Source organism: Schistocerca piceifrons, chromosome 2 (assembly GCF_021461385.2).
Source record: "Schistocerca piceifrons isolate TAMUIC-IGC-003096 chromosome 2, iqSchPice1.1, whole genome shotgun sequence".
In the NCBI taxonomy this organism is placed as follows: domain Eukaryota; kingdom Metazoa; phylum Arthropoda; class Insecta; order Orthoptera; family Acrididae; genus Schistocerca; species Schistocerca piceifrons.
Window position 1 is genome coordinate 596,398,215 of NC_060139.1, and position 21,958 is coordinate 596,420,172.

At 34.9% G+C, this 21,958-nt stretch overlaps 1 protein-coding gene across 1 annotated transcript in view; it reads left to right on the forward strand.

Annotated features, from left to right (window-relative positions):
- LOC124777943 (esterase FE4-like) overlaps positions 1–21,958 on the forward strand; it is a 46,864-nt gene that overhangs the window by 17,229 nt on the left and 7,677 nt on the right. The window contains exons 2-6 of the mRNA XM_047253494.1: positions 4,500–4,643; positions 12,377–12,511; positions 13,004–13,154; positions 14,670–14,855; positions 20,462–20,661. Of these exons, the coding sequence (XP_047109450.1) occupies positions 12,446–12,511; positions 13,004–13,154; positions 14,670–14,855; positions 20,462–20,661 (603 nt within the window). The 5' untranslated portion in view covers positions 4,500–4,643; positions 12,377–12,445. The remainder of the gene's footprint in view (positions 1–4,499; positions 4,644–12,376; positions 12,512–13,003; positions 13,155–14,669; positions 14,856–20,461; positions 20,662–21,958) is intronic.

Genomic DNA, 21,958 nt, shown 5'->3' on the forward strand with positions numbered 1-21,958 from the left:
GTCATTATACAAATATAATTATTATGTAGAACAGAGAATAGTGAAATTAATCTGAAATTCACTAATTCAGTAAATTATGTATAAATGTTATTAGAATATATTTTATTTATGCAGATGTGTTTGAAAATAGAAGAAAAGAAAAATTCTTTATTAATTCAATACTGATAATTTCACATATATTTCAGTTCATTTAACTTACTGTGGAAAAGGGCAGGAAAAGTCATCGTGAAACTTGTGCTGAATAGATTTTTAGTTAAATCATTTGTTTCTGTGTCAACAGCATGTAATATGATCACTGCAAGTATGTTTCAATTAAAACCATTTTGGAAGAAGATCACCTGTATTTACCTTGCAAGTAAATGATATATGGGAGGATTATATTAATAGCTTTTGAATTAACTGTGAACCCTCTTTTTGAGGAACCATCTCTTGGAGTACCTTCCAGTTCTGCAAGGGAATGTGTCATAAGGCAGATGGCAAAACAATTAATGTGTAGGGATGTAGAACCACTGGCTCTACTTCCACAATAATATTGCTGCCCTACCACAGTAAGAACAACTATATCTTTACCAGATCAGTTCTCTGTAGGACACACTCTACTATGCTACATGCATTGTGTCTATGCTGAAAGAATAAAAGTATTCATAGTAAATTAGGGGAGTGCATGTGATTATTTATCTTAATAATTACCACGCCCACTCCCCACTGCCTACAAATGTATTGAAAAAGGTTGTGTTCTTTGATTAAGTTGAATTATGGCCACAAAAACAGTCTGCAATGTGGTTTGTTTGTTATCTCCTCTCCTCTATGAATGTCACAGCATGATCCTGGGCTGCAACAGAAACCAAAAGACTGAATTTGGTTTTCAGAAGATTGAACAGTTCATTTCCATTGACTACTATATACTGTACAGAGATCTGGTTCGAATGACAAGTTTTTAACAGAGATTCTTCACAGTAGTCTGAAAATGTTGTCAATGCACTGCACCTAGTTACTAATTTAGAAGTTGTAAATTATTGTGTTGAGGCCATTTTCAAGCTCATGGAACACTGTAATAAAAAAATTACAAAAAGAATAAGAAACAAAAGCTGTACATATGTTGTGTCTGTGTATTCCCATAAAGTTAAAGGGAAAATAAGAGAGACTTTGCTGAAGAAGAAGTATGTTGAAAAGAAAACAGATTTTCTTTTTCATTTGCCTCACACACTCAGTAAATAGCAGGTTTATAGCTTACATTTTTAAATTTAATGCAGTATTTCAGTATTAATAATTGTGTTGTAAGTCATAAAATTTTACACCAAAAAGCTATTTGTAAACAATATTACTTCAGATTTAAAGTAAATACAATTTTATGTCATTCTATGAGTTTTCAAATGGAGAGGCATCCCTTCCCCTCTTCCTACCGAGCCAAATTCATGCACAATTCATTTATATATTGTCTCTCTCTCTCTCTCTCTCTCTCTTATACTATATACTACACACCTACAATATATACTTTCTTACACAGCAACTAAAAATTTTATTTAATAAATGTTATTGACGAGAAGGGAGGACGAGGGTGAAAACTGGTGCCTACTCATAGTGAACTGTACCACTGGGTTATTTGGTAACCGTGATAGCGTTACAGAGATGTTTAATAAACTCAAGTGGCAGACTCTGCAAGAGAGGCGCTCTGCATCGCGGTGTAGCTTGCTCGCCAGGTTTCGAGAGGGTGCGTTTCTGGATGAGGTATCGAATATATTGCTTCCCCCTACTTATACTTCCCGAGGAGATCACGAATGTAAAATTAGAGAGATTAGAGCGCGCACGGAGGCTTTCAGACAGTCGTTCTTCCCGCGAACCATACGCGACTGGAACAGGAAAGGGAGGTAATGACAGTGGCACGTAAAGTGCCCTCCGCCACACACTGTTGGGTGGCTTGCGGAGTATCGATGTAGATGTAGATGTAGAAGGGAGTTGCCAAGCATAACGTTCACATCTGTCTGATGGAACACGATCAACAGTGTCATATTCCATCACTTCAAAATACATTGTGAAGAGGTTTGGTACCTAAACCAGGACATTGGCGTGATGTTAGGTGACCAGGAACTTTATGCCCCAACCTCACCCCCACTTGTGAGCCAAATACTGGCAGCAAAAAGTTTTTTCTAACACTAGGATTTGAAACACCTTACCTCCAGTATGGATTTGCCATGGAGGTGGGTTGGATTCTACAATTGATCAAAACAATGGTGTGATAAATAGATTTCTTTTTTGTTACCTGAAAAAAGGAATGTATTAAGTACAACTTAATTTTTGTATGAGTTATATAATTATAAAAAAGTTGACATGAAACGAGGACTGGATGACAACACAAAGAAGAACGAGACTGGTAGAATGAGACTGGGTCTGGAATGACAGGTGTGGGAACGGAAATGAGAAATGAGACTGAGCAAGTGAGACAGAGGCAGGAACAACACAGGCTGTAGTGAAAGGTGAGCAGCCATTGTGGGCATAAGATCAACTGTGACCGAAGTGGAGGGTGAATGACCATTCATCTGTCCTTCCATTTGCTTCAGTGAACTGTTCCTTTGGACACTTTCATTCATGAATGATCCACCTTTAATGATAAGCTCTTGTTTAAAAAATGAAATCATAACATTTTGACTCTACTACTATGGACATCATGGTAACAAAATGCCAATAACCACTGGCCAGAGTAAACATAATTAGTGGCTGTCAAAGTGTTGCACAGAAGGAAACACATTATTTATACTTAGTTGTACATCAGTTACGCAGTGCTGTATGCCACATACAGGACACGTTATTGAACTGTTGCAGATGTTGCAACGCATGCATAAACATACTGTAATACCATCAAAACAAACATATGTCTTGTCCATAACGCAGAAAATGTATGCTGATGTGCAGTCACAACTCTCACAGCAAAAATGCTACAATGTATGTCTGAAGATATTGCCATTTGCTTGGTGCTCTGTCATGGACCCACACATGGCTCTCAGTATTTGTGGTGTTACAGCAGCACTTGCAGTGGAAATAAAGGCTTTCATACTATGACAGGACTGACATACCTGGATATGCTGAAAATTTTTTTGTTTCCTAGGCTTCACGAAGATTCAAAAGATTTCATTTTCATGCATGACAGTTCACTGTCTCATTCTCCACTAGAGATATGGTATTATCTTAACAACATCATGCCACAACTTTGGATTAGAAGTGGTGGACAACAAGATTTTGTTCATTTCTTTGTGCCTCTCAGGTCATCAGACATCACACCTTGTGATTTTTTTCTGTGGGGGTTCATAGAAGACAGAATCTTTGTCCCATCTATGGCAGCAACTCTGCAAGAGATGAGGGACAAATTTTATTGAGACTGCCAAGCCAATAAATAGGGATCTGTTGATTCATGTGTGGAACAAAGTCAACTACTGTTTGATGTTTCTTGAACAACACATGGTCTCATGGTATAGTGACTGTGTGAATATAAAACATTGAACCTTTCTTTATCCAGTGAAATGCATATTGTGTTTCTGTCTTTCATAACTGGTCTGTAACAATCAATTAAAATTTGTTCTTTAACATCAGTTTTTGTGGCTCGTAAACCAATTTATGATGAGAACTAATTGTCTTGAGACACAAGAATGATATGAAATGATGACTCTTCTTAAATCAAGTATTTTTCATATCCTTCTCTAGCTAATTCAGACTGCTCTCTAATAAGTATCTTCATGGGTCGTAAGAATATTTTACCTTCAAGTAACTTCATCTGGGAGTTAATTGTCATCCTATTAAGAATAATGTAAAATCATAATCATTGCCTTAATAATGATTACCTTAAATCAGTTATTCCCCAGCAGCCATTTATCAGGTTCAGAAGTGCTAAATTATCTCAACATGAAATATATAATTACCTGCAAAACTTGATCTTTGTTTTATCACATGTCTTATCTTACAAAAATGCATTAGAGTAATAAATAGCTCAGGTATAATTAGGAAGCAGAAAAGATTTACATACAGGAACTTATCTTGATGTATATTTTATCTTAGAGCAAAATTATAATTGTTCATATACATCTGTATATATAGTAGTTGAGAGGAACACCTCTCTGCCTAGAAAGTCTGTGCTTTGACAGTTTCTCACAGACAACAATGCATCACATAAAAATTGTGTATCTAGCCTTTGCGCTTTCCATATATAGTCTAGTGAAGCAAACGGAGGTAAAACAGCAATTAATTAGCATTTACTATTAATTTTTTGCTTTATAACAATTGAAACATTTTATGCTTTTTATACCATCTGTAATTTTAAGCTTAACACCAATTGTTTAGTAGTAGCATGCTTTAGTAATGATTATATGTGTTCCTTTGTCAGTATTTTCAAAATTAATTTCATGACATAGGTTTATAATATTCATGGGAACTATATCAGTTTCTTTTGGTTCATTATTTGAAATTTACATTTCCCTTCTTAATATACTTGACATTAACATTTTGTGTAGGGTGCACCACGAATATTCAAAACAGTTGTCACACCTCTGGGTCCCATAAGAGGTCGACAACTTAATACCACAACTGGCAACCCTGTTTATACCTTCAAAGGAATTCCATATGCTGAACCACCAGTTGGATCACTGCGTTTTCAGGTGAGCAGAAATATTCTTTAAAATAATGTAATTTTTTATTTATGTGTAATGTAACACTATTACTAAGTAATGCAAGGGTAGTATTATCACATGTTTCAATTTGTCTTTACAAGAAGTAAATTAAAAAAGAAGGACTGGCTAATATTATTTCTTTTTTTTGTTTTGAAATATGCTTGATATGTTAGTTTAGTGTATTCCCGTAGAATTATGTTATAGCGGAATTCCCATATTTAAATAGCAAACCCAACAAAGAACCATAAAAGATAATATACAACATTTTCAGTTTTGTATGTAATTGTGTGTTTGTTTCTGTACCTGCATCTACTTTCATATCCCACAAGGCACATTATAGTGTTTGGTCACATCTACAGTTTTCAGTTCTAGCCACAAATTGTCTGCAGGAAGAACATCTGTTTTTAAGTTTCAATTTGGGGCCAGATTTGTCCCATTTTAGCTACATGGTCTTTTTGTAAGATATATGTAGGACGACACAATGTATTGTTTATCTCTTCTGTTAGGTTACACTCTCAGAATTTCAACAGTAAAACATAACATGACACAAACCACTTTTCTTGTAGCATATGCCTCTGAATTTGGATGCAAATTTGTGTGATGCTTACATGTTTGCTATATTACCTCAAGATGGAATGTGCTCCTTCTGTTTGTTGATCTCTGGTTCCTTTATGAATCCTCTCTGATATTGGTCACAGGTTGAGAAGAAATACTGTAGTGTTAATCAAAAGAAAGTTTTGTAAGCTTCCTGCTTCATTGGTGAACTACACTACAAGATGAGTCTTTGGTTCATCCTCTGTCTGTATTTCCTACAATTAGTTTTAGGTGATCATTTCAACATACATTATCCTGTACACATACTCCCACACATGTGACAGTTGTGACTCTTCCTGTAATCTGATTCACAAACTACGTTGTTTCATGCAGGTTCAGTCTTGGATGGTGACTGTAGTGTTGCTGGTCACAAGTGTAGTTGCAGTATAAAAAAAATATGTGTTTTGTGTTTGGAGAAAGCGTGTACCTGCAAATTAGTCTCTCACTTGCTTATGAAGAATTTGTTGCTAACCATCACATTCAGCTATGACAAGCCCAAACATATGGAGGAACAATTTACTAAACAATTCACTATGATCATTTTTAATGTTTGCACTGGCAAGAAAATTCAAAGCGAACTATCAAATTACTAATGAATCCTCATTTGGTGTTGGAGAATGCATGATGCATGTGTGCAGAACAAGCCTAAACTTGACTGCTATTTCTCTTGACTCCAACTATTATGAATTTAATGTAATTGTGTAATCAAACAGTAATGGGTTTTCCTACCTACTTTTAGTACAGGATATTAAATTATTTGATGTTTTATCCTTGGAAAAGAGGTCAGGTCTTCTGCATTTTATTTTTCCCCTGTATGCAAACAGTAACAGTGCTGCGACACTCCCTTGCCCAACTACAAAATGGTTGGATACTACTCCATACTCTTGTATTTTATTGTTAGGCGACAATGGATAACTCTGTCAATGGTCCTCCAGAAGTCAAGGGAAACAGCATCAACTTGGGCACTGATCTGACTGTCTTCCTGTGTGTCATTGGAAAATAGGATGAGCTGGATTTCATATAGTGTTTCTTTGTTGAAACAAAAAGTCAAGGAAAATAACATCAACTTGGGCACTGATCTATACTGCCTTCCTGTGTGTCATTGGCAAATAGGCTGAGTTGGATTTCACATAGTGTTTCTTTGTTGAAACAGTATGTTGATTTCTAGAAGAGATTAGACTCCAGAATCATCGTAAACTGTGATCATAAAACATATTCAAAAATCTTACAGTGAACTGATATCAATGGTATAGACCTTAATTGTGTGTATCTGTTTGATGACTTTGTTTGTGTATATGAACGCCCTTCAGTATTGTTCTGCTAGCAACCCATTATAGGCTGCTGTTAGTAGAGAAGAAGGAACTTTCAGATTTCTATATCTATCCCATCTGTTCCACCTCACTTTTTGTGTTGAGCAGCTGTAGTTGATTTTCTTTCCTATGGTGACTTATTCCAATATCTGTAATTTTTATGTTCATGTGATGCTTCAAATAAAGCATGAAAGTAAAATGTTCTTAAATCAAACGACCTTGTAAAGCAGAATTTAGTATTTAGTAGGACTTCTCTCTGTCATTCTATAGTTTGGTGGTAGTATAATCAGTGGACATATGCTTTTGATCTCTTGGCTGATTTAATTTAAGATTCCTAAGATTTTGTGACACCTCAGTGGATAATCATATTTCATTTTATTTGATTTTGTGTTTTAAGCATATCTTCCCATACTTCTTATTTTGTCTTTGACTAGTTTTTGTTTATCTATGATTTAGCTGCATTTAAATTTATGGTAAATTTCTCTTTGGTTACTCAGCAGCTTTCTGACACAGTTGTTGAGCCATGACAAGTCTTTCTCATCACCCATGTATCTGTATAAGAAGAATTTTACAATGTTTTTGAGCTTTGTTCATTTAGACCATACATTTTCAGTATCTGAGATTAATCTTTGATGATGTCTGTTGTAAAACTCTTCTTGCTATGATGTAACAAACAACCAGTGTTCAAATTTAAATGCTGTACCTTCCATATTCAGATTTGTATCATTTCAATGCACAACATAAACAGAACTTAATGATTTTAATAATTTATTAATCTAATACCTATCTCATTATATAATGGCTTTGTTGTCTTCATCAGGGGTTATGAGTGTTAGTTTAGGTTTTTAATTATGAAGAAGCTCTAATTATTTTAATAAACTGAAGTGGATCATGCAGGCATCATAAGCTATTAAATAATGTTAGCTCAGTTTTCTTTTGAGTTCTCTATTCTGTATGCTGCCTTTAAAGTAACGTTCTAAATGATAATATATTTCATCTTCACAACAATTACATTACAATCAGTTTACAGAAAAATAAGCACCCAACTATCTGCAAACAACTACCAACTTATACTGCCCTTATACCAAGAATGGCATGAAAATAACTATCATCCAAACAATGCACAGTTTTTTTGCTTACTGTTCTGTATAATTTATTGTAAACTTAATCATTATAAGCAAAATAGATAGCAATTACATTCAAATTATTAATAGACAAATTACTTGAATAATATGTCTATAATTTTGACATAAAAAATATAAATTTAAAGAAGACATCATTACAAATTGTAGCATACTTTTATATTATTTAATTTTTGCAAATTACGAATTATAAAAAAAATACTTCATCCATAATAAATGAATGCAAGGGCTCAAATTTAATGTACTCATATTTGAAAATAAATTTTCATATATTTTTATTATTCTACTGTAGTTGTCACAAGATGATGGTATCACTAGGTACATAAAGAGTGCTGGTCATGATTAAATCACACTGCTCCCTTATTATGAAATCTGTTTCTTTTTGCATGTACTAAGCAAAAACCCTTCCTATCCTTTTATGAAATTCTATTGACACATTTAGTCTGTGATACTTTATTTGTCTTTCTTTCATTACTTAACTCCACTAAATCAAAAAGTTTGGGCCTGTTTGTAACCAGGCTATTTAAGTCAGGTTCTATGATTAATTTAGGGGTAAGATATATAGAACATTATCGCCTTAATCCCTGTTCACAACATTTGCCTTAATATCTTGTCTCCCAGTCAACATCTGATACCTTGAACTCTCCTCTTAATATTATAATATAATGAGGAAATTTACACACAATCTTTTGAAAACTGTCCATGAGAAGTAATACTACTACAGTTCTTGAGGCAGAGGACAAATAATAAAAGCAACCGATTACGATATACGATCCATCTTTAATACTTGTCATCACCCAACTTCTTTTTCAGTCAGTATGTAACCTAATAAGCACTACCAACAAATAAATAAAGACATAATACTCACTTCTTTACAGAAGCATATAAGGAAATTTCTAAAGGAAATACTGTGTGCAAATGTGATAGCCTACTATTTCTGCTACTGGCTGCCATATCTTGAAACTTAAAACCTTGCATCTTTAGAAATGACCATTAGGATTCATCTGTGTTCAAAAGTCTGAGATATAATACTTTATGTAATGGAAGGGGAAGTTTTTTTTTCTGTGAGAACTAAAATGTTAATATATGTGAAAGAAAAGTAGTATTATGTGAATATTCAGTTCATTAATGATGACCTATCTTTTGATCTATATATTCCAAAAGTGTTTGTAAGTTAGCTTATGTATTAGTCAAAACATAGCTATACACAGTGCCAAATTAAAATACATCAGTACAAATAGTGATGAACAGTATAAATCTTTAATTTCATTATTCTTCTTGTTTAGCAGCTAAAAGTTGCGAACTTTTCCTCTGAAGAAATTTAGTCTGGTATACTGGTAATTGTGTTTCCATTTTTAACTGAGATTTAGCTCTTTGATGTAATTTTACACATTTAGCACAGTTAATTCTGTCCAAATAATTTTCTGATCTTTTATGGCCTGTGATAATCCTATCACTCAATATATCATTGTGAGTTCTATTTAGAAAAGGATGAGATACTTTACAGGAATACTACTCATTACTGGATGAAGTGCTCATTGCTTAGAAATATGAGAAATTAAAGTAATTGAAGTGGTTGAGTTGGTGGCAGGGGATAGTATACATGTGTGAAATTGAATAAGAACTTCAGTACACTCAAATACACAGAAGAGCCTAAGAAACTGGTACACCTGCCTAATATAGTGTAGAGCCCCTGTGAGCATGCAGAAGTGCTGCAACACAATGTGACATGGACTAAAATAATTTCTGAAGTAGTACTGAACTGAAACCATGAATCCTGCAGGGCTGTCCATAACTCCGTAAGAGTACGAGGGGTTGGAAAGCTCTTCTGAATAGCATGTTGCAAGGCATCCCACATATGCTCAATATTGTTCATGTCTGGGGAGTCTGGTGGCCAGCGGAAGTCCTTAAACTCAGAAGAGTGTTCCTGGAGCCGCTCTGTAGCAATTCTCGATTCTAGGGAGTCTGGTGGCCAGCAGAAGTCCTTAAACTCAGAAGAGTGTTCCTGGAGCCACTCTGTAGCAATTCTTGATGTGTAGGGTGTGACAATGTCCTGTTGGAATTGCTGAAGTCTGTCAGAATGCACAGCAGACATGAATGGAAGCATGTGATTTGACAGAATGCTTATGCATGTGTCACCTGTCAGGGTTGTACCTAGATGTATCAGGTGTCCCATATCAGTCCAACTGCCCATGCGCCACATCATTAAAGAGCCTCCACAAGTTTGAAGAGTCCCTTGCTGATGTGCAGAGTCCATGGATTCATGAGGTTGTCTCCATACCTGTATGTGTTGATCTGTTCAACACAATTTGAAACGAGACTTGTCTGACCAGGCAACATGTTTCCAGTCATCAACAGTCCAATGTCAGTGCTGATGGATCTAAACGAGGCATAAAGCCTTATGTCATACTGTCATCGAGGACTTTGGCTTCAAAATCCCATATCAATGATGTTTCATTGAATGGTTCACACGCTGACACTTGTTGATGGCGCAGCATTGAAATCTGCAGCAACTTGCAGAAGGGTTGCACTTCTGTCTTGCTGAACAATTCTCTTCAGCTGTTGTTGGTCCCATTGTTTTAGGATCCTTTTCCGGTGGCAGTGGTGTCAGAGATTTGATGTTTTGCCAGATTCCTGCTATTCCAGGTACATTCATGAAATGGTCGTATGGGAAACTCCCCACTTCATTGCTACTTCAGAAATGCTGTGTCCCATCACTCATGCACTGCCTGTTACACCACATTTAAACTCACTTAAATCTTAATAAACTGCCATTGTAACAGCAGTAACCAATCTAACAACTGTGCCAGACACTTGTCTTATATAGGCATTGCTGCCTGCAGTGCCGTATTCTACCTGATTAAAGATCTCTGTATTTGAATACACATGCCTGTACCAGTTTTTTTGGCATGCCACTTTAACTGAAATGCTTACAATTTCAGTAATATTGTTCATTGCAGTTATAAACAAAAAATGAAATACAAAAGACTAAAACTTCTATGCATTTGTTTCAAAGGTACTCATTAGAGATAACTTTACCTGAAAAGAGAAGCATGGAGGTATTAATAATATTTCTGGAGAAACGTGATTGATTACATATTTACCATTACCAGCAGTGCAATCCTGCTAAGAAATTAAACTAGTGAAATATTCAACAAAGAATTTTTTGACTGAATCAGTAGATTTCTCATTTATATGTAAATTCATTGTACTACCATAGCTAACACTTGTCATTGTGCATTTTAATTACTGACGTTTTCTTTCTCTGCATGTATTTGATGTCATACATACAGCTTTTGGTCAAAGCCTGCTTCAGAAAAGAAAGCACACACACACACACACACACACACACACACACACACACACAAGCCGGCACCCTTTCATACTTGAGACCACCATCTCCGACAGCTCAGACCAAGCTGCCAGAAATGATAGTCATGTGTGTGTGAGGTGTACTTACTTTTTTGAAAATATGTGTGGATTTTCTTTTCTGAAGAATGTTTTGGCCAAATGCTGAATGTGTAACAGTTTTTTCATTGTGTCTGGCTGCATATCCACATTATCCTTATGGTGAGTAGCAACCTATCCCTATTCTTACTATTGTCGATATTTTAACGTGGAGTTTCCAGTGTTTAAAATTTGTCTACTAATAAGAAATGTGAATTCAATACTGCTTGTTATGTAAACCTGTTGATCTAAAAGTTCTTTATGAATATTTGTATAATGCAGAACAACCATTACCAACAATTATTGATGGAAGAATTGTTGTGCTTGCCATTTAAAAGTGAAGGCACTGTTTGTTGACCAATGCATACGGTAGTATTTCTGAAAATATTAAAATTTTAGGAACAATAGTGTAACACTCTCTTTATTAATAAAAGGTACACAATGAGACTGTTTCTGATGAGATTATTACTGAACAGTTTGGTTGCCTGTCCCTATGGAATTACCTAATTTATTTTGTTGTCACTGAAATGACAAAAGTTCTAGTTTCCTCTCCATCTCTCAACATGTCTTCCTCTCATCCTGGAGACTTTGCTCTTGCTTATCCTTTCTAGCCTTCTCTTACCTATTACCCTTTCCTCTCTCAGAAAGGAACTGAGTGTTCCAAAAGCTGTGAGCAGATTTTTGTTGGAAGTTAAAGAATTTTGTCTTCTAAAGCTAGTTGACTGTTTATCTGTCTCTTCATAATTTTGCGGATTTTTCAAGGGAAATTTTATTTTGATACAAGTTCATATATTTCTATAATCACAAATATCCACTTTCATACTGCAATAAAATAATTTTTATTTATTGATTCATTGACACATAATTTTCTGTAAATGAAATCATGAATGAGATACTACTTCTACTCCAAAGTTCTGTCATAATTATAATTTTGCATTTTCACTTTCTTGTATTTCGTACTCAAATGCTAGTGATGTCTTCTTGCAAAGTCATACACAAATTCCACTTCAGGTCATTCTGTTGATTTTTAGTCCTCATTGCCTCACATAGATACCTTTTACCACAAAATATTGTATATGTAATAGAGAGAATTTTAAAACAAGTCTCTTGTGTCTTAAGTGTTGTGATTAAATAACTATAAAGTTCTAGGAGAAATGTATGTATAGAAATTGCATAATATTTTTCATACATTGTGTAATTGTGATTGTAATTTTATTGTAATTTGCAGCCACCAGTGCCTGTGTCTTCTTGGACTGAAGAAAAAGATGCTTTGATAACACCAAACAGATGCATACAGATGGATGGTTGGGGAAACATAAAGGGAGATGAAGACTGTCTGTACCTGAATGTCTTTAGTCCAGAGGTAATTTCACAAGAGATTATCAGATAATTGCAGTTAATGTTTGCTCCAAAAATGATTACTGAGAGGGATATTCTTGTTCAGTGTAGTAGTATTCCATCTATCACACAAAAGATGAACTTGTCTATCTGGCCTTTCACTAAATACATTGCATTTCAGAAAGTACAATAATAATTTGTTAACTGTTTCACATATGTATTCCATATGTGACTATGAAAGCTATAAAACTGTAGGATATGCACAGAAAGATTGATGAAATGCATGAAAACTAAAAGAAAACTACAATGACCAAACTAAATTCAAGTTTTCCTTTTTTGCCAAAGCTTGTGTCAATGTAAGATACCATACTGAATATAAACGTTAGCTTTGCAGTTATACTGGATTTTCATTTTCAGTATTCTGATTACTCTTCATTTATAATTGTGATGTAAATGAGTAAAGATAAAGGCAGAACTCTTAAATTTTACATAACATATTATTGTTGTTGCACTGCAGTTGCCATCAGATACAAGTGTTCCAAGACCAGTATTGGTGCTGATACATGTTGGCTGCTTCAGAACTGGTTATGCTCAGCAGCGTTCATTAGATTATTATATTGATCATGGAATAGTGGTTGTAACCATTCAGTACCGTCTTGGAGCCTTAGGTAAGAACACTGACCATATAAGATATAGTCTTCACTGTTATAGGTAATTATTTGCAAATAATAACTCTCTTATGAAATGTAACAGTACTATAAGACTGATTGATTGATTTTTATTTAGTTCTATTTATTTATGTTATGTACAGTGTGTACTTTGAATGTAAGACAAATCATGTTACCCTAATATCTTAAAATACTTAGCCTACATATTAAATATAAAACAGCAAATTGGCAACAGTAGTAGTAACATTGCACACATTTTTCACTTGGTTAATATTTGTGGCTTCAATTTATTTACATGCTACATACTAAAAGGTCTTTAGGTGGTTGCTGTATACAAATGTAGGTGATAATAGCATTCCTCTTTCATTATGCGCCTACTCCTCTACACCAAAAAAATATTCTTCTATTAAATAATCCTTCAGAAGTTTCTGGAACATATTTGCATTCATACTGTCCTCTAGCCTCTTACACATATGTCTGTTTGTGTCTGTATATGTGTGGATGGATATGTGTGTGTGTGTGTGTGTGTGTGTGTGCGAGTGTATACCCGTCCTTTTTTCCCCCTAAGGTAAGTCTTTCCGCTCCCGGGATTGGAATGACTCCTTACCCTCTCCCTTAAAACCCACATCCTTTCGTCTTTCCCTCTCCTTCCCTCTTTCCTGATGAGGCAACAGTTTGTTGCGAAAGCTTGAATTTTGTGTGTATGTTTGTGTTTGTTTGTGTGTCTGTCGACCTGCCAGCACTTTCATTTGGTAAGTCACATCATCTTTGTTTTTAGATATATTTTTCCTACGTGGAATGTTTCCCTCTATTATAACTATATATATATATATATATATATATATTTTTTTTTTAAAGTAATGGAGATATTATTGGGTTGTGATAGAGTACACCCTCTAGGAGAGCCAATATGTAGTATCAGTGATATATGTGTTTTCTAACATGATGAATATGTTGAAGCTGTTGAGTACCAGGGATCCATTCATTGTATTGGGGAGCTCACTTTTGTAGTATGTATGCCCTAAAAATCATTACAGTGTTAATATTTTCTGGCATAGTAGCAATTTATGCCACGATGCCAGGAATGATCTGTTATGTGTAACAGTTGAAGATACAACGCTTCGATTTTTAGCCGGCAAATAATTTTATTTCTTCAAAAAATACATCATCATAGTTTCTCTCTCTCTCTCTCTCTCTCTCTCTCTCTCTCTCTCTCTCTCTCTCTTTCTCTCTCTCCCTATGTCCCCCCTCTCTCTTTCTCTTTTCAAACCAGAAAAGGAAAATAGAATCTTCCTTCCCAACATACCTTCCACAACTTAAAACAAATATAAACAGCCTAATCATTTTTTCTTACTTTTTCTATTTGTAGCATGTAATTTAAGCTTCACTTGTATGCAAATGGTGATTTGTTGTCTGTTATAAATGACATGTAAGGTAATATTTGCAAAATAATTTGTTTATTTTTCAAATGGCATGTATTCTGTTCCATATTGAAAGAATTTTTGTTGATGACAGGGTTCATGAGTACAGGTGACTCACTTCTTCCTGGAAATCTTGGAATGAAAGATCAAGTCCTTGCACTGAAGTGGATAAAACAAAACATTAAGGCATTTGGTGGCAATCCAGATGAAGTTACTATTGCTGGTCAAAGTTCAGGAGGATCTGCTGTACATTACCACTTGCTGTCACCATTATCAAAAGGTATAGCAGTAAAATCATACAGTGCAATAGATTTTAGAAGTAAAATGAGAGCAGCATACTGAGTATTCTGAATAGCTAATTTTAACACGTACATGACCAACACTTATAAGAACCTGAGAAAACTAATGTATTCAAACTGTTTACTCAAAAAAGTCATACAAATAGTGGAAGACAAAAAGTATTAAGATTACAATGCTTACTTGAAAAGCTAAGGTACGACCATTCAAAATATTTTGAGAAATGGTGGTACACACCAACACAGCAAAAATGAGTCCAATAAACTTGGGTCACAATATGCAAACTTTCCATCTGCAAGCAGAGAAGCTGAATGTAATGTTCATTTATGATACTTTTCCATAGAGGTGTCCAATGATATGTCTGTCCATGCCAGAGCATCACTCTACCTTTTTGCTTCACACTGTTGAGATTGTCGAATTATATGACTTCTACTAGGATGTTACAGATTTTATGATGTCTTCCACTATAATATTTTTAAGATGTAACAAACTTCAAATCTGAAATCTGAAGATGGCAAGAAACAACGAAACTGCTATTTCCATTTGAAATTGTATATGATCGTGCTGAATGATAAACAAACTTAAGAAGAATTTTATCAGCTAAAGTAGTCTCAATTACCACTGAAATATCATTATTTCCAAAAAGACTTCTCTGCATTGTTCACTGTGTAATCTCATCAAATTGCATGGTCTTCAGATTAAAACTCCATGTCTCTTCAATATGGGTCAAAATTAGTAATAGAATGCAACTATATTTTTTTCAGCAACTTGTTTTGAAATATCCAGATAGTTTCATAAAACTCTCCAGGCTATTTTACAGTCAGACCAGCTTCCTAAGAAACAAAAGTGAGGCTGATGCATGTGAAAAGAGAAATTATTTACCAAAAATACTTGTGCAATGGAACAAGGTTGGGAAAAAAGCACAAGAATTTTTGAATGATATATCTATTAAAAAGGAGATTGGAGCTTCAAGCAAAGTATTGTAAAAGACTGACAAAAACGCCAAATTTCATACAGATATTTGTAAATGTCTTCAAAAGGATGTGGAAACTGTAAAGAGAACTGCATTGTCTCCAAAAAGTCTGAAGTTATTACCATCTTCCAAGTCATAAATAAACAGCATGAACACCAAGGCTCCTAACAAATTTTGCTGGGGTGCACATGAAGTTATTTATACATCTGTCAAAGTCTCTCCACCTTAGATAATCTCCCTACAATTCAGTCCCCAGTCTAGTCACAAATTATGTGTGATTTGACTGTATTTTCATTAATAAAAATTGATGGTGTCCTGAGTAAAATGCTTTTTGGGACCCAAAGAATACTGCATTCACCTGATTATCTCTAACCATGGCTTTCAGGATGTAATGTGAGGAAAATCACATGCTGATTAGTCTGTAAATGACTTACCCATAAATATAAACTCCCCATCAGTTCTATTTGCAGACAATACTTCTGTTTTAATTGAAGACAATGCAGAAACAATTCCAAGCTTCATCATAAGAACATTGGATATCTTAGAAAACTGGTTCCAGTGAAATGTGCTGAAACTAAGCTCTGCAAAAACCCATGCAGTGCATTGCAAAACAAAAGATTCAAAATACGTGGAGCTAAAAATACATGGTAACAATTAACTTATTACAGAAGCTGACATGGTCGAATTCCTAGAAGTAAATGTGGACAAAAACTTAAACTGGAATTCACATATTGACTTCCTATCAAATAAATCATGCTGTTTTGCATTTGGGGTGCCAGTACTTGCAAATTCCACTGGCTTGAGTTCATGAAGAATTGCTTACCATACTTATTTTGTATCTGTTATTAGATATGTTATAATTTTCTGGGAAAGTTCAAGTAGTGTATCTCAAATACTGAAAATTCAAAAGAAAATTGTCAGATGCATGTGTAATGCGTGGCAAACAGAGCCTTGTTGCCCATTATTTCAGAAACTAAAAATCCTAACTGTTCCCCCCATACACACTTATGAAATTATAATCTTCCTACACAACAGACAAAAATGATTTGAGGAGAGTCATTTTAACCACACATAACATGAGAAATAAATATAATTTTATCCTGTCCATAAACCAGTTGAAATTATATGCACGGACTTCACAGTATATGGGGAGTATATGTGGATGACAATATATAACAAGTTAATGGGCGAAAACGTATTAGATATGAAGGCAGAAATTTTAGAAGTGAGCCTATAACAGATTCTGTGACAGAAATATTGCTGTTCAGTAGAAGAATTCATAGAGGATGGAATGACAATTCGAACAATTAATTGTTACAATTGTTAACAATTAATTGTTACATTTTATTGTATGTATATAGAAAAAATTGTATTACTGTTATGATGCTGTTTGTTAACACCAGCTGTTCTGTGTTCCTGGTGAAAGTTTACCACAATTTTGATGTCTCTCTTGTACCTGAATCAGATAATTTAGATTATGTATGCTATGAGGCAAACAAGCCACAATTTACAATTCACAGTTCACAAATGTGGGAGAAGTCATTCTGTTGAGATACATCATTGGGTTTTAGGTCATAATATGTAAATGCTCTACAACAAAGGGATGTCAAAGATACTGAACATCAGTTCTGCAGGTGAGTTTGGCTACTCTCCATGCAAACAGCACAGTCATAGTTTTTCTGTTCTAAGGACTTAGAGTATACTATGGTTAAAAGATGAATGACTCATGTGTAAATTTGTAATCAAGTGAATGATTTTATCAGACTCTGAGGCTTCATTTAATTTTAGCAATCACAAATTTTACAAAATGCCACAGCCACTAATATTTATACATCCATATTTGCAGTAATGCAAAATTTAAACGGGAAGAATAATCCTTCATCTTACTTTGAAAAGTAGCATTTGAAAACAGTTCCCATTATTGTGCTTTTTCTTTGCTTTCCTCAATTTCAGTTTCTGTGATGTCCTTGAGTGTCTGAATCGAAACCAGTGTTTTGTTGACACCATTTACAGATGATCAGAATTTATTTGTCTTGAAAGAGATGCTTCAATAAGACTGTAGGGTGGTAATTTTTGAAGTCTTCATTCATTGCTGTTATGACACAAATGTTTTTCATTCAGAATATCTCTATCTACAGCCGTATCCTTTGATAACACCTACTGTGCAGTGTCACTGTTTCTGTAGATCTTTTTACAAAGACCAGATACCACAAAGAATTCCTTATTCACAAATTTATCCGCTAGGTAGAAATACATCCACAGCATGAACAACTGTTTTTCTAGAGCTGAGCCAAGTCCTCTAAATGCTCATGCACACACCTAAATACGCCAAGTTTTTCCTTGAGATACAACTGGTCCTGTAGAAACCTGTGTAACTTCCCATTCTATTTGTATCTTCTTGTGACTGGAAAGATCAGTAATTTAAAAAGTTTTTCAAATAATTTTAAAGTAGTAAACCCTTGTCTTCCTGTGAGTGCATACATCCTGCTGTTTCTTGTTTTATAATTTTCATCCTCAATCAGGACTAAATACTTGACATCCTACACAGACAATCCAGAGCAACTAGATTTTGTTAACTGGGTGGTCAGAAAGATTCTGAATGGCTTGTGAAGGTGTTGCAAGGGAGGTTGTGCTGAGAACTAATTGTTAAGAAAAAATTTAATATGTTACATTGTTTCCCTGCTATTTATCATTGAAGTTTGGCAATCAGGACCTGGCATGAACAAATTCAAGCAGCTTCCAGAGACAATGTTGTCAAAAGTGTTATTTACTTGGTTTTCTCAAACTGAGCAAATGTATCTTTTGCTCATCTTGCTTAAATTTATCACTTCTGAAAAAGGCAGTTTTTACTGGTAATGTGTATTCCAGAAAGTGGTACTCACAGAGCCAAAGATGTCTGTGATTTACCACTTTTTAGTGCATGCAAGTGCTTTAATTTGCGTACAATGTTCTGACTGGTTAAATTCAATGGTAAATAACTAAAAAATGACACAATGTATCAGTATTTTATTTAACAGTTATTCTTCAGCATGACCTTCCCTAAAACACCCTTACAAGTTTTTCAGACTCTTTCTGACCACCCTGTATATCTATGGGTCAATAAACAATATACAAATACGCATCGATATGAAACTTCAGGGGAAATGGTTAAGGAAATATTAAATTAATTCCATAAAATATGAAGTTACACATCCAACAACTCAAACTTGAATTACAAACAAATACACATATTATAGTTACCAAAAATGATTATGTTCCTCTTACTATCGCTCTCCAGTTAGTCAATGTTGATGTACACTGAACAGCAAAAATATTATGACCACTGCTCAACTTGACATTGAACACTGTCTGGTGGCACTGCAGTCACATGAAGTGGTGAGAAAAATACATAAGCGGAGCAGAGATGGATGGGGAATCACCCTAGTGAAGAAATGGCATGCAAATGGGGAATATACATTGAGATAAGTGACTCTGACAAAGGCCAGTTTATTATCATGCAGAGCCTGTGAATGAGAATCTTGAAAATGGCAAAGCTAATCAAATGTTCACATGCTACTGTCATGAGCAGCTATGGAAACTGGTAGAATAACGTGGAACTGACACTACACACTATGTGATTAGATGCCCAGGACTCTTTGCAGAATATTGGGTTTGGAAGCTTGTATCCTCAGTAAAGTAGGATAGACAGTGGTCTGTGGTTATCTGCTGAAAAAGCACAATGTTGTGGCATGCACAAATGTTTCAGAGCACACAGTTTTTTGTATTGTATTGAACATTGAACTCCACAGCAGGTGACCTCAACATCTCCAAATGTTGACCCAATTACATTAACAATTATGACTGAAGTGGGCACAAGATGATCGGGATTTGATTTTGGATTATTGGGAATCCGTTGGCTCTTCGGATGAATCATGTATCTTGCTGCACTAGGTCAATGGTCGTCTCCACAAATGCCATCAAGGTGAACAGTGGCTCCAAAGGTGCACCATGCCATGCTCACAGGCTGGTTGGAGCAGTATTATGCAATGGAAAACATCCTTCATGCTTGATGTCTTTCCTGACAGTGATGTCATTTTTCATATAACTGTCCATGTCTCCAAGCCAGAATGGAGAAATATGCTGCAGTGGTTTGATGAGCATTGTAGTTAAATCATGTTGATATCTTGGTCACCAAGTTAGCCTAATGTGAATCTGGTGAATCTGATGGCACCCCTCTGGGTCACTATGAGATGCTGCCATCATATACAAAAATCAGTAGCCTATTATTTATGGGAATTACATGACTTGTGGGTAGACATCTGATGCCACATCCTTCCACAAACCTGCCAACAGATAGTAGAAGCCATCATGTGCTGAATCGGTGGTGTATTGCATTCCAAAGATGGACCAACATGCTATTAAGCATGTGGTCACAATTTTTTGGCTCATAAGTGTATATGTGGAACACTATGTACAAGTGCCAAAAATTTAATTAATGCCTGCACAATAAATTATCATGACATATATTAACAAAAGAACTCATGTATTTTCTTATGGAACAAAGGTCTAGAATTGACCCAAAGGCCCTTATTTTCTTCCTTTTACATACTGAATGAGCAACTTTTGTGCATTCACAGGTCTTTTCAAGCGTGCTATAGCACAGAGTGGATCTGCGCTTAGTCCATGGGCATTTACTACAAATGCTACAGATAGAACATTACGTTATGCTTCCTACTTGGGATTTATTGGAGAAGGCACTTCAGAGCTTATGAGTTTTCTGATGACAGTTGATGCCAAGGAGTTTGTGAAAGCAAGGGGGCCAGCTCTGGATCCAGAGGTAATGTTCCAAATTTGTCAGCTGTTGAGAGTTTTCATAGACAGAAGTTGTTAGATTTATGTCGTTAATTTGAACAACCTACACCATATTTAACTTTTAAGAGATCAAAACGTATAATGTTCATAAGAGTGTGAATTAGCACAATCTGTGTTAATTTTTCATGTGTTTGTTCATCCAAATAGTCTTAAGAAGATGGACAGAGTTCAGGCAGGTGATGGAGTGGAATTTAATAGCTCTTCAGTCAACATGATTACAAGATACTTTAATAAATAATTTAATATTATTTAATAGGAGAAGCAATTAATGATGCACATTATCTCATTTTTGCAACTGAAGATCAGAGATCAGATATGTCATTGAAATTCTCATTTAAACAGTCCCTCACTATGCCTCTCACTGCACACATGATGATTTTGTTTGCCATGTTAATTCATTTTTGATGAGTCCTGTGACTAGCTTCTGATGTATTAAGATCTGCTTTTATGATACCGCCATCTTACCACTTCCATTCTGTTTTGTGATAGTTAAGGATACTGTATAGCCCGTATCCTTCCCAAATTCCCAGCAATTGTTCAGTTACGAAACAAAACATAAATTATGATTCTTTGGGTTTAGTCATTAAAGCTCAATTTCCATGGAGAATCATTGTGGAATTAAAGGATGAAAATTAGTTCCATATGAAATAATACTAATGTATCAGTGTGGTTCTCAACATTGGTTTCTGAATTTTTCTTCCACTTCTGAAAACTCATATATTTTATCATAAATGAAGCTAAAACTGGACCACAACATTTGTTTGAGGGGGAGATTTAACTTTTAAAATTTTTTATCATCTCCCCGTACTAAAAATAGAGAGGTTATTTGTAGATGAAAATATCATGAGACAGGAAATGAAATAAGAAAGGAGCAGGTGTTAGTAGGGCATGCAAAATGTTCACTTACAGAATTGAAAAAAAAAAAAAAAAATATCTTTGCAATAGATAAATGGGACTGAGTTTATTCTCTATGAAAGAGGCACTAATATTAAATAATTTTCTACTTTTTTGATAAGTTCATCAAAGGAAAATGATGAGCAGATATGAACTGATACCTTAGTCTTTAATATACATTTTAAAATTTCTGTAATCAAGCCCAGACAACCGCATAATGCTGGCTGTCCACCATCATGAACCTCTGAAATATGGTGCATTTGGTTGCAGGATGGGAAGACATGAAGTCACACAACTCTCTCCCATCTTTTGTCAGTCTTGTAGACAATGCAGGTACCATTACCCACTCAAATACCTCCTCAGAGGGG